The 20,216-nt window shown below is 35.8% G+C and overlaps 1 protein-coding gene across 9 annotated transcripts in view; it reads right to left on the bottom strand.

Annotated features, from left to right (window-relative positions):
• The window catches only part of ZEB1 (zinc finger E-box binding homeobox 1), a 298,099-nt gene that overhangs the window by 39,344 nt on the left and 238,539 nt on the right, over positions 1-20,216 (bottom strand). For 6 of the 9 annotated variants that reach the window (XM_070428874.1, XM_070428892.1, XM_070428918.1 and 3 more), the window contains one exon: positions 7,826-7,888. In XM_070428874.1, coding sequence (XP_070284975.1) covers positions 7,826-7,888 — 63 coding nt within the window. The remainder of the gene's footprint in view (positions 1-7,825; positions 7,889-20,216) is intronic. The other 3 variants (XM_070428884.1, XM_070428900.1, XM_070428926.1) reach the window with 1 other exon arrangement.

Genomic DNA, 20,216 nt, shown 5'->3' with positions numbered 1-20,216 from the left:
CAAGTTGATAAAATAGTTTCTCATCTCCTCTAGCATTCATATACAAACAGGGCTATTCATGTACTACTTCTGCCTACATAGATATTTAACTGTGGCATTAAGACAGAGGCATATTTTTTCTTGAGTTAAGAGGTTCTAGATATAATAGAATGGTGCTGGCTGGGTGAATCAGTTGGTTGGAGCATCGTCCTGTACACCAAAAGGTTGCAGGTTCAATTCCTGGTTATGAGTTCTATTCCTAGGCAGGCATGTACAGGAAGGCAACCAATGGATGTTTCTCTCTTCCCTCCCTTCACCTCTCCATAAAATCATTAAGCATGCCCTCAGATGAGGATTAAAAGAAAGAAGAGATAATGTTTTCACCTTGAGAAGGTGGCCCAAAGTGCTGCTGAGTTTCTAAAGCAGCACTGCTACACTAGGGTTTGCCTCCATTCCCTGCACTGGCTCCAGAGGAGAGAGTGAGTCTGTTTCATGCTGGTGGTGGCTGTAATAGGTTAGGTTGGCTCCCATATATCTCCTGGCTGACTTCTTTATGAACTTCTGACTGAATTGTCAATTCTAAATTTGTAAAACAGCACTTCCTAGCAGACTAAAATTGGGCCAAATTAAAATGATGAAGTATGGGCACTTATTTTGTTCAGCAATCATTAAAACTTGCTAAATCTCCTGTATAGTATTAGTAACTGAACTCCTTGGGGTGGCTGCTGTTTAAAACCTTAGAGTCAATGATATAGTAATAATGGTGACACATCATTTTCTGCCCCCTGTCCTTTTTAATACAACCAATAGTTATTCATGATAAAGCATCTGCTATATACTGCCAGTAGTCACCAATCTGGGGTTACTGGATCCAGGGGTAAGGAAAGACTCTTTAAGAGGTAAGTGGTACTGTTAGTTTTGAGGGACTCTATTTCCAGATCTTCAACTTCCATGTATGCTCTCTTAGAATCCTGATGGTTCATTTTCTATCTTCCCCTTTTCACAGACTAAAAGGCATATCCCTCCATCAACCCAGTATATAATATGATGCATTGCCTCACAGCATTAAAACCTCCAGGTTGTTAAAGGAAAAAATTCAAAATATTGACTGGGAAAACCTTCTTTATTGCTTAATCAAGGCAACATAAAAGCATGATAAGTCCTCCAATTTTCCTGTTTACATGAATATCTATCTGGGTAAACACAGAAACTAAAATGGGGATATTGTAGTTCTAGTTAGGAAGCTCTGAAATCAGCTATGTAATTAATACAGCCAGAGGGAGTGAGAGTAATTTTCCTTTAATGATCTCACCTGTTCCATTCCATATTATTAAAAAATTCATTGCTTTTCAGGAGCCTGGGAAAGCATAGCAAATCACATTCTCAAAAATCATTCTTAACATCTGTCATTGGCTGAAATAAGCCTTTTTTTTTTCTGTTAATCCTCACCGAGGATACTTTTTCCATTGATTGTTAGAGAGAGTGGAGGAAGGGAGAAAGCAGGGAGGAGGGAGGGGAAGAGGGGGAGGGAGAGAGAGAGAGAGAGAGAGAGAGAGAGAGAGAGAGAGAGAGAGAGAGAGAGAGAAACATCGATGTGAGAGATACATGGATGGGTCGCCCTTGACCAAGAATTGAACCTGAGCCTGAGACCCTTCTGTGTGTGGGACAACGCTCTAACCACTGAGATCACTAGACAGGGTAACAATAAGCATTCTTTGAATAGCTAAAGCAGTAAAGTCAGTGTCATTGAGTCTTTTCAATGTAACTTTAAGTTCAGGTTAAACTAGATAAAATCATGATAAAATTTGTATTTTATGTGATTTCTTATAGATTCATGTAGATTTAACAAGATACAATATTTTTTATCAAATTATAGTATAAAATATTTCTTTCATTTAAACAGTCTTCACTTATAAAATGTTTATATTTTCTATATTCCACTAACTATATATACATACACATATATACATACATATGCTGGAATAATGAGTTTTTAAATAGTATACACTTTTCAGAATTACACAATTTGTATTTTAAATATGAACCTTGCATCTTCAGTAAGTTATAAGCTTACCTTTGCCCAGACTGGTTCTATGTAAGTGTACTCATTTAGAGACAAATATATATATATATATATTTTAAAATATATTTTTATTGATTTCTAGAGAAAGGGAGAGGGAGAAAGAGAAACATCAATGATGAGAGAGAATCATTGATGTGCTGCTTTGTGCATGCCCCCTACTGGAGATCAAGCCTGCAACCGGGCATGTATCCTTGACCAGAATTGAACCCAGGACCCTTGAGTCTGCAGGCCGATGCTCTATCCACTGAGCCAAACCAGCTACGATAGAGACAAATATTTTTATAATTTATAAAAATTAGATTAGATCTAAATAATCTTTTTAAAATATATTTTTAATTGATTTTTTACAGAGAGGAAGGGAGAGGGATAAAGTTAGAAACACCGATGAGAGAGAAACATCGATGAGAGAGAAACATCGATCAGCTGCCTCCTGCACACTCCCTACTGGGGATGTGCCCGCAATCAAGGTACATGCGCCTGACTGGAATTGAACCTGAGACCCTGGAGTCCGCAGGCTGACACTCTATCCACTGAGCCAAACCGGTTAGGGCAGATCTAAATAATCTTAACCTCACTGTTTGAATAATCTATATTTAAAATATATATTTATACTTTATACATTCCTCATTATTTTAATTTATATATTCGTCATAAAATTTAAAAATTATTAAATTTATTGGGGTGACATTGATATTAATAAAATTATGTAAGTTTCAAGTGTATAATTTTGTAATACATCATCTGTATATTGTATTGTCTGTGCACCACCCGAAGTCAAGTCTCCTTCTGTCACCATTTATCTTTCTTTACCATCTTCTATCTGCCCCCAAACCCTTTTCCCTCTGGTAATCACCATACTGTCGTCTGTTTCTGAGGTTTTTTTTTTTTTTTTTTTTTTTTTTTTTTTTTTACTTAATCCCTTCACTTATTTCACCCTGCCACCCAACACCTCTCTCCTCTGTTCTCGGTATCTTTGAGTCTGTTTCAATTTTGATTATTTTGTTCTATAGATTCCATATATAAGTGAAATCATATGGTATTTATCTTTACCTGACTGGCTTATATACTCTTCAGGTCCATCCTCAAAATATATATTGACATATTTATTTGAATTAGAAAAATAAAGAGGCACTTCTATTTTCTGACAGAATTCCAGATACTGAATGAAATAACTTTCTAGTTATAAGATATTGATCAAAATAGAGTTAGTTAATGTGGTAAGATAAAAAAATATAAAAATGTATTGGAAAAAGGTACTAAAGTTAACAATATTTAAATTTCCACAATCATTTCTGAATATATTAAACAAGGTTCCTCTAAGTGAGGAGAAAAAAGAATAACAAAATCCAAAACCTGATATCATTAGTCCTTTGATAAGTAAGTACTGGTAAAACTTTTTGGTATATATCCCAGAAAATGAAGGTGTGAATGATGCTAATGACTGGGAAACAAATCCTTTATCAAGTTAGGTGACTGAATTTTAGACATTAGAAATATTTGTATTGATAAATAACCATAACTTTGCATATAATTCTCAAGATGTGTGAAGAACTGAGTAAATCAGTTACGACGAAAACATATTTCATCTTTTTATTTAGGAGAATAAGGTTATCTCAGTGCTAAACAAAAAATAGAAATAGAATTAATGCCAAACTTGTTTTTTTCTAGAAATCTGTATCAGTAAACTATTGATATATGAACTAATTGAAGAACACTTCAATTCCTTTAACTTCATTTCTAATAACATTTTTCTTTAATAATTACTTATTAAAATGTGTAATGTATTTATGTTGTGGTACTGTGTGGTACTGATAATTATATCATAAATCAATCTATAATTTTAAAAAATCTTATGAGCCTTCTGGTTACTAAATTAAAGAGAAACTTAAATTTCAATTTATATACACATTTTCTTATAAAAATGACAGTTAATAAAAAATACATTCAAACAAGAAATATATACTATGTCAGTACCAAATTCTATAGGCTATGTAGAATGAAAATATGAGTTCAAGGAATAAATATTATGGTATAATTTGTGAGGCAATAAACATTATGATATAACAGTTCATATAATATAAAACTTAGAAGATAATAACAGTATTATGGTTGTTGTGAGGATTAAATTAATTTATATAATTTATATAATTAATTAAATTAATTAATTTATATAGTATGTGTTTAGTACAATAATAGGCATTTAGTAAGTGCAATGTAATTGTTATCTATTTTCCTCAAAAATAGTCCTGCAAGGTGAACATTATAATTTCTCAATTAAAAATTTTCCCAATAAAAACAGTTAAGGTCAGAAAAGTTAGATAACTTTTCCAAAATCACATAGTAAAAAATAAAAATAAAGAATTAAAAAAAATGCATTTAAAAAAAAGAAAAAAATATTGCTAATTTGGTCTCAGATGTCATTTCAAATTCTGGGTTCTTTCCAACTAAACTACACTGTCTCCATGAACCTGCATTTACCTAGTCAATTTCAAGCAGAAACCAGAAATTCTGAAATTTTATACATAAAATTTAAAGTGTTGGAAAATGCACACTGTGACTAGGTCAATTATAAAGCAAAATCCCCAGTTTTAAGACTGATAAACATGTATTTGAATACTAGAGAGAGGAGCAAATACACAGAAACATATACTAGTAATGATAATTTGTTTTAACATATCACAAAACTCTGAGCTGACTGTCAAAGTAGAGAATTTCAGGAGAAATTCTAGAATCATTTGCAAAAATGTAGAATTATAGGGTTATAATTATAAATTAGTGAGAGCAACAATTAGACAAATGTTTAACATAAGAATAAAATTTTTATTTAGCTATTGATATTGTATTAGCATCAGAATAAAATATTTTTAGATGTTCTATCTTTACCTTCAATTTTTGAAACTTTGTGAAACTATTAACTATATAAACACAAAAGGGATGCTTAGAAGGAACAAAGAATGTTTTAGGTGAATTTTTTCTCTTCTTATTTCAAATTAAATTTATTGGGGTGACAATGGTTAATAAAATTATATAAATTTCAAGTGCACAATTCTATGATACAACAGTTGTATAGTACATTGTGTGTTTACTGCTACCCAAAGTCAAATCTTCCACTTTACCCTTTACTACCCTTCTAACCTTCCTTCTCTCTTTTCACTCTCTGAATACTAAACTGAAACTATAGTTCTCTTAACTTCATGAATTGCAAAAGGAAGTCAGCTATAGAAAATATCTAACAAAGTTCTGAACTAATTATGTAACCTCTGTACAATGTTTTTGTTTACTTTGTTAGTACATTATTCCCCAGAAGTCAAGGAAGTAGCAAAAGAAAGGCAACACATAATTTTAATGTTGAACTGCTCAAAAGTCTCAAACATCTAATTCCATCCTTCTTTCCTTAAAACTGTACATATCAGGGCTTTATTAAAAATGTTTGCTTACTCCTAGTTCCCCACGTTATAGGGAAATAATGTAGCAGTGATCATCTTCATGTGGGTGGGAAAGATCTTACCTTTCAGGAGCAACTGAGGTTAATAAAAGGTTACTCTAACTTCCAAATGTGATTATTTTTTTTGGGGGGGGGGGGCGGGGGAGGGAAGTTATGTACTCAGTACTTCAAACTGAAAGAATGAATTCACTTTTTGTAGTGAAGAGCAAATTGTAAGGTAAAACACTGTAAACCTGGAACTATGAGTGTCTTTTTTTATAGTATTTTGCCTAAAAGGATAAAATCTTCTGTAACTCTGCTAACACAAGTAATCAAAGTTAACATTAGGTAAAAAAGTAAAACACAGCAGTGTTTTGCATTCATTAACACTATTTTACTAATAAAAAACATCCAAACTAAATATGTTATATAATGTATAAGTTAGCATGACAAATATTTGATAGCAAGCATACCTAAATACCTTATTTATGCATGTTAAACACAACCAAGTTAAATGCAGACTAATCAACTCTTAGGCTACAGGCACCATAAATTATCAAATATTCCATTATTAATTAATTTGGAATGCACCTTTAATAACAGCACAAGATTTACTCTGTGTTTCATATAACTGACTGACAAATATGAGAGTGCTAATGTTTATATTATAGAAAACAATCTGTTTTGACTCATTACTATGAAACATACTCATCTTCCATAATTAAGGGTAATTTATAAGTATATATGGAATAGTTCTAAAATGCACTGCAAAGAAAAAAAAGCTATATATGTCAAATCAAAAAAGGTAAGGAAGAATAAAAATTTAATTAAAACTAGATGATAGAAATATTTAATTTATGGTTCAATATACAAAATACAATTTTAATACTATTAGATATATTATTTTGAGAAAATTCTATATAATAAAGAGGTAATATACAAATTGACCATCACTCCAACATACAAGATGGCTGCCCTCATGTAGTCAAAGAAGGCCGCCCCCATGTGGCCACAAGATGGCCTGCAGGGGAGGGCCATTGGGGGTGACCAGGCCTGCAGGGGAGGGCTGTTGGGGGCGGACCAGGCAGAGGGCAGTTGGGGGGGACTGGGCCGGCAGGGGATGGCAGTTGAGGGAGACCAGGCCGGCAGGGGAGGGCAGTTGGGGGTGACCGAGCTAGCAGGGGAGGGCAGTTGGGGGCGACCGGGCCGGCAGGGGAGGGCAGTTGGGGATGACTGGGTCAGCAGGGGAGGGCAGTTGGGGGCAATTGGGCCAGCAGGGGAGCAGTTAGGCATCAATCAGGCTAGCAGGGGAGTGGTTAGGGGGTTATCAGGCTGACAGGAAGAACCGGTTAGGGGCAATCAGGCAGGCAGGCAGGCGAGCGGTTGGGAGCCAGCAGTTCTGGATTGTGAGAGGGATGTCCGACTGCCTGTTTAGGCCTGATCCCTGTAGAATCGGGCCTAAATGGGCAGTAGGACATCCCTCAAGGGGTCCCAGGTTGGAGAGGGTGCAGGCTGGGTTGAGGGATACTCCCCTGCCCAGTACACTAATTTTGTGCATCGGGCCTCTAGTTATTTAATAATTTGAAATTCATTTTTAAAGTTTACATTCTAAGAGTTCCAGCTAACTTACATGACAAAATTTAAGTGCCTGGAATTATCATATATATATATATATATAAGATCTGGATTTAAGTTTTTCACTTACTTTTTTGCTTCTTAAATATGATTTAAATTCATTATAGAGGAATAGCCTTAAGTTTCAGGGAATTTTTTATTTTTAGTCAGCTAGAAGCATATAATTTAACTTCATTTTGACCTTTTTCACTAACAGAAATCATAAGAAAAATTTGTGATTCTCTTGTTTGCTGTAACATATTCATTCAACTCATCAATATTAATGATTATCATCTGGTCTACAGCTAACCCATGATATTTGCTTATTTTGTCCTCTTCTGCTTTCTGGCTTATGGGCAATTCAATGCAGATCCTGGTAAATGATAATGAAACTCAAAATAGTTAGATGTGCATTTCTATAACCTTGTTAAAAAATCTGACAGAAGTTTAAATAATTATTCAAACACTTTTTTTATTATCTGTAGATTACTTGACATTCAAAATCTGCTCTATTCTATGAATCTGTAAATTTACAACTATATTTAAAGAATACAAACTTTCATCTTTTTATATAGTACCCCATATGCCTAGGTACTTACACATGTAAGGAGGGCAAGATAAAAGAGAAGGAAAAAGACTAAATTCAGGACTCATAAATGCAAAAACCAGTGACACAAAGACGTTGTTCAAAGACTGTAGTATGAAAGAAACCAGCAAGAGAGTACCTGTACATCCTGCTTCATCTGCCTGAGCTTCAGGCCCCAGGATTTCTTGTCCTTCCTTTCCTGCTAAAATCAAAGAGCAAAAGATTAAAATACATCAACATGTCAAAAACACTTTAACTTATAGAAATCTGAAAAGAAAATTTATAGATTATGTTTAAATTTGGATTTTTCCTTTTACAAATATAGTAATTTGTTCTTGAAAAGTAAAGCTTTTAAGAGATCCTTTTTTTTTTTTTTTTTTTTTTTTTTTTTTAACAGATGCATCGTTTCCATTGTGTAAATGTACCGTAGTGTTTTTATCAACTCATCTACTGATGGGCACTTGGGCTGTTTCCAGATCTTAGCTATTGTAAATAATGCTGCTATGAACATAAGGGTGCATATTTTCTTTGATTGGTGTTTCAGGCTTCTTAGGATTATTCCTAGAAGTGGGATGCTTGGTCAAATGGCAGTTCCATTTTTAAGTTTTTGAGGAAACTCCACACTGTTTTCCATAGTGGTTGTAAGCAGTCTGCACTTCCACCAGCAGTGTACTAGGGTTTCTTTTTCTCCACATCCTTGCCAGCACTTGTTGTTTGTTGATTTATTGATGGTAGCCATTCCAGAAGATGTGAGCTGGTTTTAATTTGTATCTATCTGGTGATAATTAGTGACATTGAGCAGTTTTTCATGTCTCTTGTTCATTTGTATTTGGAGAAGTGTCTACTTAGGTTCTCTGCCCATTTTTTAATTGGATTGTTTGTCTTTTGTTGAGTTGTATGAGTACTTTATATATTTTAGAATATAACCCTTTTACCCTTTGAGATAACATAGAGAGACCTAGAGAGTATTATGCTAAGCAAAATAAGCCGGTCAGAGAAAGACAAATATCACATGATCTCACGTATATTTGAAATCTCATGAACAAAAGAAACTGACAAACAAAATAGATCCAGAGACATGGAAGCATGCAACAGACCAATGTTTCTCAGAGGGAAGGGCAGGGGAGATTAACCAAAGAACTTATATGCATATATGCATAACCCATGGACACAGACAATAGTGCAGTGAAGGCTTGGGGATGGGCTGGGAGTGGGGAGGAGAGGGTCAATGGGGGGAGGGAGGGGACATCTGCAATACTTTCAACAATAAAGATAAATTTAAAAAAAAAATACTGGGGAAAAGTGGGGGGGGGGGGAAGTAAAGCTTATAGAAAAAATTAAACTTTAGAAGAAATTAAGCAGAGAGTTTTACCAAACTCACAAAAAATTTAGAAAAGCAAAATTAGTGATTTATATATAATTCTGAAATTATAAATATATTAGAATTGTAAGCATAGTGGGGTATTAGTATTGTTTGTTGTTGTTGTTAATTCTCACCCCAGGATATTTTTCCATTGATTTTTAGAGAGAGTGGAAGGGTGGGGGAGAGACAGAAAGAGAGAAACATTGATGTGAGAGAGACACATCAATTGGTTGCCTCCACACGCGCCCTGACCTGGGGCTGTGAATTGAGCCTGCAACTGAAGTATGTGTCCTTGACTGGAATCGAACCTGAGACCCTTCAATCTGTGGGCTGATGCTCTATCCACTGAGCCAAACTGGTTAGGGCAGATATTAGTATTTTTTTTAGAAGAGAGCTCCACTTATCATTTCTTTCCCCAAACACAGATTTCTATGTTCTAGGCACTCTTCAGATATTCTATAAACTTATTTCCTTTAATTTTCATAACCACCTATTTTATAAGTTAAAAAAAACCCCACAAAACTTAAGTCTCAAGGAGGTTAAATAACTTGCCCAAGGATATGAAACTTTAGGTGATAGAAGTAGAATTTAAATGAAGGTCTGAATGGCTGCAAAACCTCCTTTTACTACACCCTTGCTTGTCTAACTAGAGTGCCAGACAACTAGAAGAAGTTGGGCCCAAATTTCATTCTGCCCAGAATAAAGACCCAAGGCACTATGCCTTTCTTTTATTCTATTCATTATTCTAACTATGGACTAATAGTAGTAAATAATAACAGGGGTACTGATAAATATTTCTAGGTGCCAATTATCCTCCTCTGCCACCTATATGTTTACTTGGTTAGTGCTACCTAAACAAACCACGTAGGCTGATTCTAGTCTTTTACACAGAATAAGATCAGAGAGAGTCAATATATGCATTATTTGGGCAAGCAAAAAGTATGTTTTATATATTCAGGTACATTTTATTTATTATGATTTATTAAGAACATGTATAGATAAGAAAGACATGAAGGAGTTAAAAACTGCTTTTAAAAAAAAAATAAGTAGCAGAGTATATATCATAATTATTAAAATACTTATAAAGTCATACTGAAACATTATGTAGTCATCTGTACCCCAATCAAATCCCACTAAATATGTCAGTCAAAAACCTTTAGATTTTCCCTAAGTTTGATAATTGAATGGAGAAACAGAACATTAATCAAGTAAAATCTTTGCTCACATAAAAGCAAATATTTACTCATTAACTTAAAAAATATTTTATTGAATTTTAGAGAGAGAGGAAGGGAGGGAGGGGGAGGATAGCAATTTGTTGTTCCACTTATTTATGCATTCATTGGTTGATTCTTGTACTAGTATGAGCCCTGATGGGGGATCGAACCCACAACCTTGGCATATTAGTATTTAAAGATGATCACTGTGTGAAAAAACAGTTAAAGCATGTGCAAGCCTCTTTAGATCAGCATTTAAAAACACTATATAAAGTATATAATAATGATAGTAACTTATGCTGAAGAATTCTCATTTTATACTTGCCATAAGCAAAATGACAATATAAAAATCCCTGGTAAAGTGTTTCTAATACTGATAGATAAGTACCAATGTTTGCTAAGTGTCTGAAAATCTCTAATACCCTTTTCCCTCCTTCCAAAGCATCTACTAAAATGAAAATAATAAGTAGTATACTATTGGGGTAATTATATGATAGTAATATATTATTATTATATATCTATGCCCTCTGTTTTTCCTTAAATAAAAATCAGAACCATCAGAGTTGCTTGTTAAGGTGGAAGATAACACTGATATTTAAAATAATATTTTGGAAATTACTATTTTTTTTTCTTACAATTATATTATAGCTCATTTAAACACTGTCTGCAATACAATTATTTATTACTTCTTAATTCCTTCATTTCTCCTTGGAATAAAATAATCTAGGCTCCTTCCTTAGATGAGCATTTAACATAGTTCAGAATGTGGTCCCAGACTTATTTACCACAACTTAAAAACTGGAAGTCTCCATTCTTTCCCTCATTATTGGGGCTAGAATTTTGGTTCAACAACTAAAAATATATTGATTAATGAAAACAGAAAGATCCTAATGCTCGCCTGTAATGTGAACATACTTCTCTCTCTGCTGAGTGCTATCCAGGCTCTTTCCTGCTCCATCCATGACTAGCATGAAGATATTCTGGAACAGAGGCTGTTCTAAATATTTTTCAAGTAGCATTCTCCCTGATTTGCTTTGTTCTTCTATTTTAAGAAATCTAAGAGAAGAGTGTGGTGTTGGCCAGAGGGAAGAGGGGCAGGGGCTGAGTGGAGGGGCTAGGTGGGGGTTGGGGGTGTGGAGGTGATAGGGACATCTGTAATAGTATTATCAATAAAAATAAAGTTAAAAAAGCTATACTGCCTGGCCAGTATGGCTCAGTGGTTGAGCATAGACCTATGAACCAGGAGGTCACAGTTCAATTCCCGGACAGGGCATATGCCCGGGTTGCAGGCTCCATTCCCAGTGTGGGACATGCAAGAGGCAGCCGATCAGTGATTCTCTCTCATCATTGATGTTTCTATCTTTCTCCCTCTCCATTCCTCTCTGAAATCAATAAAACATATTTAAAAAAAAAGAAATCTAAGAGAAGAAAAGTAGTGTATTATACTTGTACATAAGATTTTCTCTCCTGTAAGACTTAATACACTATGAATGACTAACATGCAATCTAGAAAGGACAACTAGGATGCTCCTAGGTTTTGCTTTTAGTCTAAATTCCAAAGCAAATATATAGATGAGAAAAACTCCTGTTTTTTCAAATAATGGCAAAATATAGCTGAAAAAGAAGTCATGAAATTCTACTCAGAATTATAGCTGTAAAAGACCAATCTCCAAGAAACTGTGGAAAGTGAAAAAAAGCCAATCCAAAAACAAATGTTATATATTGTATTATTCCATTTAAATAATATACTGAAAGGACAAAATTATAAAACTGGAGAAAAGATTAGTGGTTTTCAGGGGTTAGGAATGGGTCAGAGGGGAGGGTGGGTGTATAAAAGGCAACTAGGGAGCCCTGTGGTGATGGAATTGTCCTATATCTTGCCTATATCAATGTTAATATTCTGGTTGTGATATTGTAGTATAGTTTTGCAAGATGTTAGTTACCATTGGGGGAAATTAGGTAAAAGGTACATAGCATATCTGTATTATATGTGAATCTAAAACTACTTTTGAATTATTTGTGAATCTATAATTATATCAAAAGTAAAAGTTTAATTTAAAAAGTCAAGAGAAAATATCACAAATTTAGGTAAAAAGAGGTAGCGCTGCCAAAACCGGTTTGGCTCTGTGGATAGAGCGTCGGCCTGCGGACTGAGGGGTCCCGGGTTCGATTCCGGTCAAGGGCATGTACCTGGGTTGCAGGCACGTCCCCAGTAGGGGATGTGCAGGAGGCAGCTGATCGATGTTTCTCTCTCATCGATGTTTCTAACTCTCTGTCTCTCTCCCTTCCTCTCTGTGGAAAATCAATAAAATATATTTAAAAAAAAAAAAAAAAAAGAGGTAGCGCTTGTTCATTTTGCATTAAGGTGGAAGTCCTAGTAGGTAAAAACAAAGATGTCAAATGCAATTAATTTTAGTTAAAAATCCAAAAGACTTATATTCAATGGCAGAATAGATCTGCCCAAAATACAAGACTGATTACTTAGTTTAGCACATGTACTAAATTCTAAAACTTGCATTTTTGAAATTCATACCAATGTGTTTCTAACCATTTCTAACCATGTGCTTGCGGGAATATTTTACAGCAATCTCTAATAAGGCAAAGTGGCTAACTGAATCAGATTTTCTTTTCCTGCTTTCATCTCTTCCTCTACAACACACATACACACATGCCATACATATTTATATCTGCCTTTCCTCAAGTTGTTCCCTCTGTTTAGGATCCATTACCCTTTCCATCTAAATAACTCTACTCATCTAGTTCTTTAAAGATCAGTTCACATTTATCTCATTTTGTGTCTTCTTTGACCCTGCTCTCTGCTCTTCCCACCCTACTGTCCCTGCTATAGAAATACGATACAAAAACAAAATACTTAAAAATTTCTAAAATTTAATAAAATATGCAAATCAATATATTCAAGAAGTAAACTGAATCTCAAGCAGAATAAAGCCTCCAAATTCCAGACTGAAACCATCAATCAAACTCTGAAAACTAAAGTAAAAAAATCCTGAAAAGAGCCAGAGAACATAATACATAAATATGAAGGGACAATGATTCAAAAAGATAGCAGACCCAGACAACAGTATAGTATTGGCCTGAGGGAAGAGGGGGAGAGGGCTGGGTGGAGATGGACAAAGAGGGGGTTAATGGGGACATCTGTAATAGTGTAAACAAACAAACAAAACAGTCCTGGCAGGGTGGCTCAGTTGGTTGGAGCATCATCCCATACACCAAAAGGCTGTGGGTTTGATTCCCAGTCAGAGCACATACCTAGCTTAAGGGTTTGATTCCCTGGTTGGAGTGCTTATGGGATAGAAAGAGGGGAAATTATATTAGAGGAATACTTGAAATGTCAGAAATGAAAGACAACAAGAGAAATTATATAACCCATGTGACAAGTACAACATAAAGGAGGGAGGGTAATGGGACTCATATAGGTTTCTATATTTCACCTGGAGTGGTAAAATATTAGTTCTAAGTAGAATGAAAATTTAAGTAAGTATGCACAGTCTAATCCTTATAAAAACTACTAAAATATCTATATAAAGAGATAGAGTATAAAGTGAAATAAAAATAGAATACTAAAACATATTCAAATGATCCAAAATAGGACGGGAAAGGAGAAATAGAAGAACAACAAAGCAGAGAGAACAAACAGAAAACAAATACTATATAATGGTAAATCTAACTGCAAACATCAACAGTTACATTAAGTGTAAATAGTCTAAAAATCTAATTAGGTACAGAAATTTTAGAATAGATTTCAAAAACCAAGCTCCATCTAGAGTTATTTCATATCTAATAATATGGGTAGGTTAAAAGTAAAAGGATGTAAAAAATATACCAATGAAACACTAATTGAAAGAAAGGCAGGGTAATTATCCTATATAATAAAAGGCTAATACACAAATAAATAGACCAATAGCGGAACAACTGAACAACCTAACAACCAGTTGCTATGATGTGTGCTGACCACCAGGGGGCACGCGTGGAATATGGCAGGAGTCAGCCATGGTGGGATAGTGGAGCAGGTGAGTGGGGGCACCAGACCAAGTTGGGGCACCTGTCACTGTCAGGAGCGAGCCTCTGGTGGTTACTAAAAATTCTTTGCTACTGCATGTCACCATGCCACTTGGTGCTCGCATCTGCTGCCAACGCTGGCCCCACTCGCACCCGCTGCGGGCGCCTGGTGCCAGCCCCGATCACTCGACACCGTCAGTGGGTGTGAGCAGCAGCTGCCAGCCCCAACTGTCCCTCAGGGTTTCTCCACCTCGCCCTGCTCCTGAGGGGCGATTGGGGCCGGCAGCTGCCTCTCGCACCTGCTGACGGCGACAGCCCCACTCTCACCCACTGCCGGCACTGGAGCCGTCGCTTGCACCCACTGCCAGTGCTGGCCCCGCTTGCACCAGCAGCCAGTGCCAGAGCCGCCACTCGCACCTACTGCCAGTGCCCGGCACTGGTCCTGATCCCTTGGTGCCTTCAGTGGGTGAGAGCAGCTGCCGGCCCCAATCACCCTTCAGGGCTTCTCACCCTCCCCCTGCCCCTGAGGGGCGGTTGGGGCCAGCAGCCACCTCTCGCATCCGCTGCCAGCGTAAGCCCTGCTCGCAACCGCTGCTGGCACTGGAGCTGCCACTTGCACCCACTGATGGTGCCAGCCCCACTTGCACCACTGCTGGTGCTGGCCCCAATCACTCCGCGCCTTCAGCAGGTGCAAGTGGGGCCGGTGCCATCAGCGCATGGAAGCAGCAGCGGTAGGAGTGGGGCTGCCAGAAGACTGGAAACTGGAGGCCATGGTGTGAGGGGCCAGGTGGGGGCACAGAGGATGGCCAAGACCCACCCCTGTGCCCACCGCGGCCTCGCAGCCCACAGTTCCTTTCAAGGTGCACGAATTTGTGCACTGGGCCCCTAGTTTTAATATAAAAGTAGACTTTGGAGGTAAGAAAATTACCAAAGATATGGAGAAATATTACATACTGATAAAGGCCAATTCACCAAGAAGACATAATCTTAAGTGTGTATGCATCTAGTAACAGAGCTTCAAAATACATAACTGACAGAACAGAGTGTAGAGGCAAATCCATGATTATAACTGGAGACATCAATACAAATTAATGACAACTTAAAAAATTTAAAATAATGGTATCATATAAAGTATGTTCTCTCACTATAATGAATTTAAAGTAGATATCAATAGTATAAAGATAAGAAAATCTCCACTATGGAAATTAACACACTTCTAAAGAACCCCTGGGCCCAAGGGAAAATGAAAAACAACAGATCAAAATTTGTAGGAGGTACCAAAAGCAGTGCTTAAAGGGTAATTTATAGTATTAAACTAGAGGCCTGGTGCATGAAATTCATGCACTGGGGTGGGAGAGGGGTCCCTCAGCCTGGCCTGCATCCTCTTGCAGTTCAGGATCCCTCTCACTGTCCAGGATCCCTCTCACAGTCTGGGACCCCTCGCTTCTTACCGCCCGCCTACTTGCTGCTCCTTACCACTCAGCTTGCTGTTCCTTAGTGCTGCCATGGAGGCGGGAGAGGTTCCCTCCACCAGCCATGAGCCCAGCTTCTGGCTGAGTAGTGCTCCCCCTATGGGAGCATCCTGACCACCAGGGGGAAGCTCCTGCATTAACCTTCTGCCCCTGGTGGTCAGTGTGCATCATAGCAACTGGTTGTTCCACGGTTTGGTAGATTTGCATATTAGGGTTTTATTATATAGGATGCTTAAGGTATAAAAGAAAGTCTCAAATCAAAATTCTAGCATCTGTGTTAAAACATAAAAAAATAGCAAAACTGCCCTAGCTGGTTTGGCTCGGTGGATAGAGCCTATGGACTGAAGGGTCCTGGGTTTGATTATGGTTACGGGCACATGCCCAGGTTGTGGGCTCGATCCCCAGTACGAGGGTGTGCAGGAGGCAGCTGATCAACAATTCTCTTATCATTGATGTTTCTATTTCTCTTTCCCTTCCTTCCTCTCTGAAATCAATACAAATATAGATTTTTAAAGAAGAGCAAAAGAAACCCAGCAGAAAGAGAAGGAAGTAATAAAGAGCAGAAAACAATAAAATTAAAAACAAAATAGAGAAAAAAAATGAAACAAAAAAGCTGGTTCTTTGAAGAGATCAATAAAATTGACAAATCTGCAGCAAGACTAACAAAAAAGAGGGATGCCACAATTTACTAATATTAGAAATGAAAAGAGAATACCACTACAAAGCCAGCAGATATTAAAAAATAATACAGGAGCTACTATGAGTTCAAGTAGTAAACATTATAATATGCATTTCTGACTCTTAAAGAAGAGTTTATTCATATTTTAAAAAATGACTGATAGTAAGTATTAAATGACAGATAGTAAGTTTGCCCTCCACCCGAAGTCAACTCGTCTTCCATCATCATATATTTGATATCCTTTACTACCACCCTATATTTATAGATCATGTATCATAGAAATGAGCACTTGAAACCTATATAATCTCATTAACCAATGCCATTCCAATAAATTTAAAAAGAAAAAAATAAATAGAAAAAAAGTCAATGTTTTCAATGTGTCAGATATTACATTGTTTGTAGCTACTTACACTTAAAATGAAAAATTCTCTATGCCCACTAAGCAACCTGTGACTCAGTACATAATTAGTTTACAAAATATAAATCAGGAGGATTAATAACAGTACCACCTAGGATAGGTTGTGAGGATTAAATTAATAGAGTATATCCTTAATAGTATACCAGGCACACAGTAAGTACTACGTAATTTTAGCTATTTTCCTAAAAGCAGACTTGTAAGGTTCACATCTTTACACACATAAATTTGAAAACTTCTAAACGGATCAATTCCTCAAAACTAGAAGCTACTAAAACTTATCCAAGATAAAATGGCTATCATAAGTATTCCTATAACTATTTTAAAGACTGAATTTATAGTTTAAAACCTTCCCTTAAGCCCAAACCAGACAAAACTCCAGACCTAGACACTTAAAGAAGAAATAGCACTAAATGTAAACGATCTTTTCAAGAAAATAAAAAAGAAAGGAACTCTTTCCAATTCAATTTATGAGGTGAGGATTACCTTGATACCAAAGACATATAACAATAGTACAAAAAAGAGAGAAAATTATAGACCAGTGGTTCTCAACCTGTGGGTTGCGACCCCTTTGGGGGTCGAACGACCCCTTCACAGGGGTCACCCTAAGACCATCGGAAAACACATATATAATTACATATTGTTTTTGTGATTAATCACTATGCTTTAATTATGTTCAATTTGTAACAATGAAATTGGGGGTCACCACAACATGAGGAACTATATTAAAGGGTTGCGACATTAGGAAGGTTGAGAACCACTGTTATAGACCAATCTCTCATGAACATTGATTCAAAAATCTTCAACCATATATTACATTACCAAGTCAATTTCAGCAATATATGAAAAAAAAGACTAAGTGGTGCTTTCTACTAGGGAACCCAAAGGTGGTTCAATATTTGGAAAATGCACTTTACTGTATTAACAGGCTAAAGAAGCACAAACACATGATCATATCAAGCGAGGAGAAAAAGCATTGAAATTTGGAAAAATTTCAGCATCTGTTCAGGATGAAAACTCTCAGCAAACTAGGAATCAAAATTTAGTTTGATAAGAGGAAACTAAACAAATCTATAGCTAACATTATTCTTAAAGGTAAAAAACTGAATACTTACCCTCTAAAATGGGAAAAAAGGAAAATCTCCACCCTCACCACTCCTGACAACTTGTAATAAGTCAATAAAAATATAAGATATACAAATTAGAAAGAAAGAAATCAAGCTGTCTGTATTTGAGAAGATTATCTACATAGAATTCCCAAGGAAATCTACAAAAAAATTTGTAGAACTACCAAATTCACAGGATTCAAGGTCAACACATAAAAATCAGTCATATTGCTTACTATTTAACAACAATGAACAAATGGGAAAAACAAACAAATGGAAACTAATTAAAAATAAAATATTTCCAACAGTTTCTCCTTCCAAAAAATGAATACATAGGTATAAATCTCACAAAACATGTTCATTATCTTTATTTTGAAAGAGAAAGCACTGAACAAAAAAGACGTATGGCAGTATAAAAAAAAAAATCAACATACAAAAATAAGCCACATTTTTACACACTAATGAACCACCTGAAAGAGAAATAAACGTCTCATTTACAATAGCATCAACAACAACAAAATACACAGGATAAATTTAACAAGGAGGTTAAAGATTTGTACATTAAGAACTATAAGACACTGATGAAAGAAACTGAAGAAGAGACAAATATATATAAAGATATCCTGTGTTCACGATATTTGGAAGAATTCATATTGTTAAAATGTCTATACTACTCATAGCCATTTATAGATTCAATGCAATCCCTATCAAAATCCCAAATGTATATTTTTTACAGAAATAGGAAAAATCTTAAATTTATATGGCATCACAAAAAACCCCCGAACAGCCAAAGCAATCTTAAGAGGTAAGAACAATGCAGGATATATCACACTTCCTGATTTCAAACTATATCACATGACTATAGTAATTAAAACAGTATGTTACTGGCATAAAAACAGACACATAGGCCAATAATAGAAAAGAAGGAGAACCCAGAAGTAAATTCCTGCATATAGTGATCAACTAATATTTGACAGAGGAGTAAGAATTCTCAAGGGGGGAAAGTACAATCTCTTCAATAAATGGTGTTGGAAAACTGGACATTCACATGCAAAAGAATAAAATTGGGCTCCTATTACACAACTCAAAACAATTAACTTGAAATGGACTGTAGATTTTAATATGGCATGAAACAATAAAAATCCTAGAAGAAAATGTGGGAAAAAGTACCTTGACACTGGTCTCAGCATTGTTGTGTGTGTTTTTATGGCAACAAATGCACAGGCAACAAAATAAAAATAAAAAATGGGACTATAAACTACAAAGCTTCTCCACAGCAAAAGAAATAATCAACAAAATAAAAAGGCAACCTATGGAATGGAAGAAAATGTCTGAAAGCCATAGATATGAAAAGGAATAAATATTCAAAATATATAAGGAACTCATACAACTGGAAAGCAAAAAAGCAAATAATCAATTTAAAAATGGGCAAAGGACATGAATAGACATTTTTCCAAAGAAGATATACAAATGGCCCACACATACATGAAAAGGTGTGTTCAATGTTACTTCTCATTAGAAAAATGCAAATAAAAACCACATTGAAATATCACCTCATATCTGTCAGAATGGCTATTATTAAAAAGACAAGAGCTTACAAATGCTGGTGAAGATGTGGAGAAAAGGGAACTCTCATGCACTGTTGGTGAGATTGCAAATTGGTGCAGCCACTATGAAAAAGTGTGGAAGTTCCTAAAAAAATTAAAAATAGAACTATCACTTTAGTTAGTTCTTCCCCTCTTCCCATGTATATGTTTATTATTTATATCAATATGGATACATGGATATAAATGTCTAATCACTATATTGTATACCTAAAATTAATACAACATTGTCAACTGTAATTAAAAAATAAAATTAAAAAATTACCACTACCATATGATCCAGCAATCATACTTCTGGATATATATCTGAAGGAAAAGAAATGACTATCTGAATTATTTGCACTTCCCTGTTTATTGAAGAATTATTCACAATAGCCAAGACATACAAACAACCAAAGTGTCCATCCTATATAATAAAAGCCTAATATGCTAAGTATCTGGTTGTTTAATCAGCTGTTCAACCAAAGCGTAATATGCTAATGATATGCTAAGGCTGCTCAACCACTCACTATGATGTGCACTGACCACCAGGAGACAGACGCTCTGACCGGTAGGTTAGCTTGCTGCTGGGGTCTGGCCGATCGGGACTGAGCGAGATGGGTCGGACACACCCTAGACCCCTCCTTCGGTCCTTCCCTCGCTGGCCAACCTCCCATA

Source organism: Myotis yumanensis, unplaced genomic scaffold, assembly GCF_028538775.1.
Source record: "Myotis yumanensis isolate MYYU_CA2020_CCGP unplaced genomic scaffold, mMyoYum1.0.hap1 SCAF_1, whole genome shotgun sequence".
NCBI classification, from domain to species: Eukaryota; Metazoa; Chordata; class Mammalia; order Chiroptera; family Vespertilionidae; genus Myotis; species Myotis yumanensis.
Note: the sequence above shows the minus strand (reverse complement) of the source record. Positions and strands in the feature narration are given on the sequence as shown.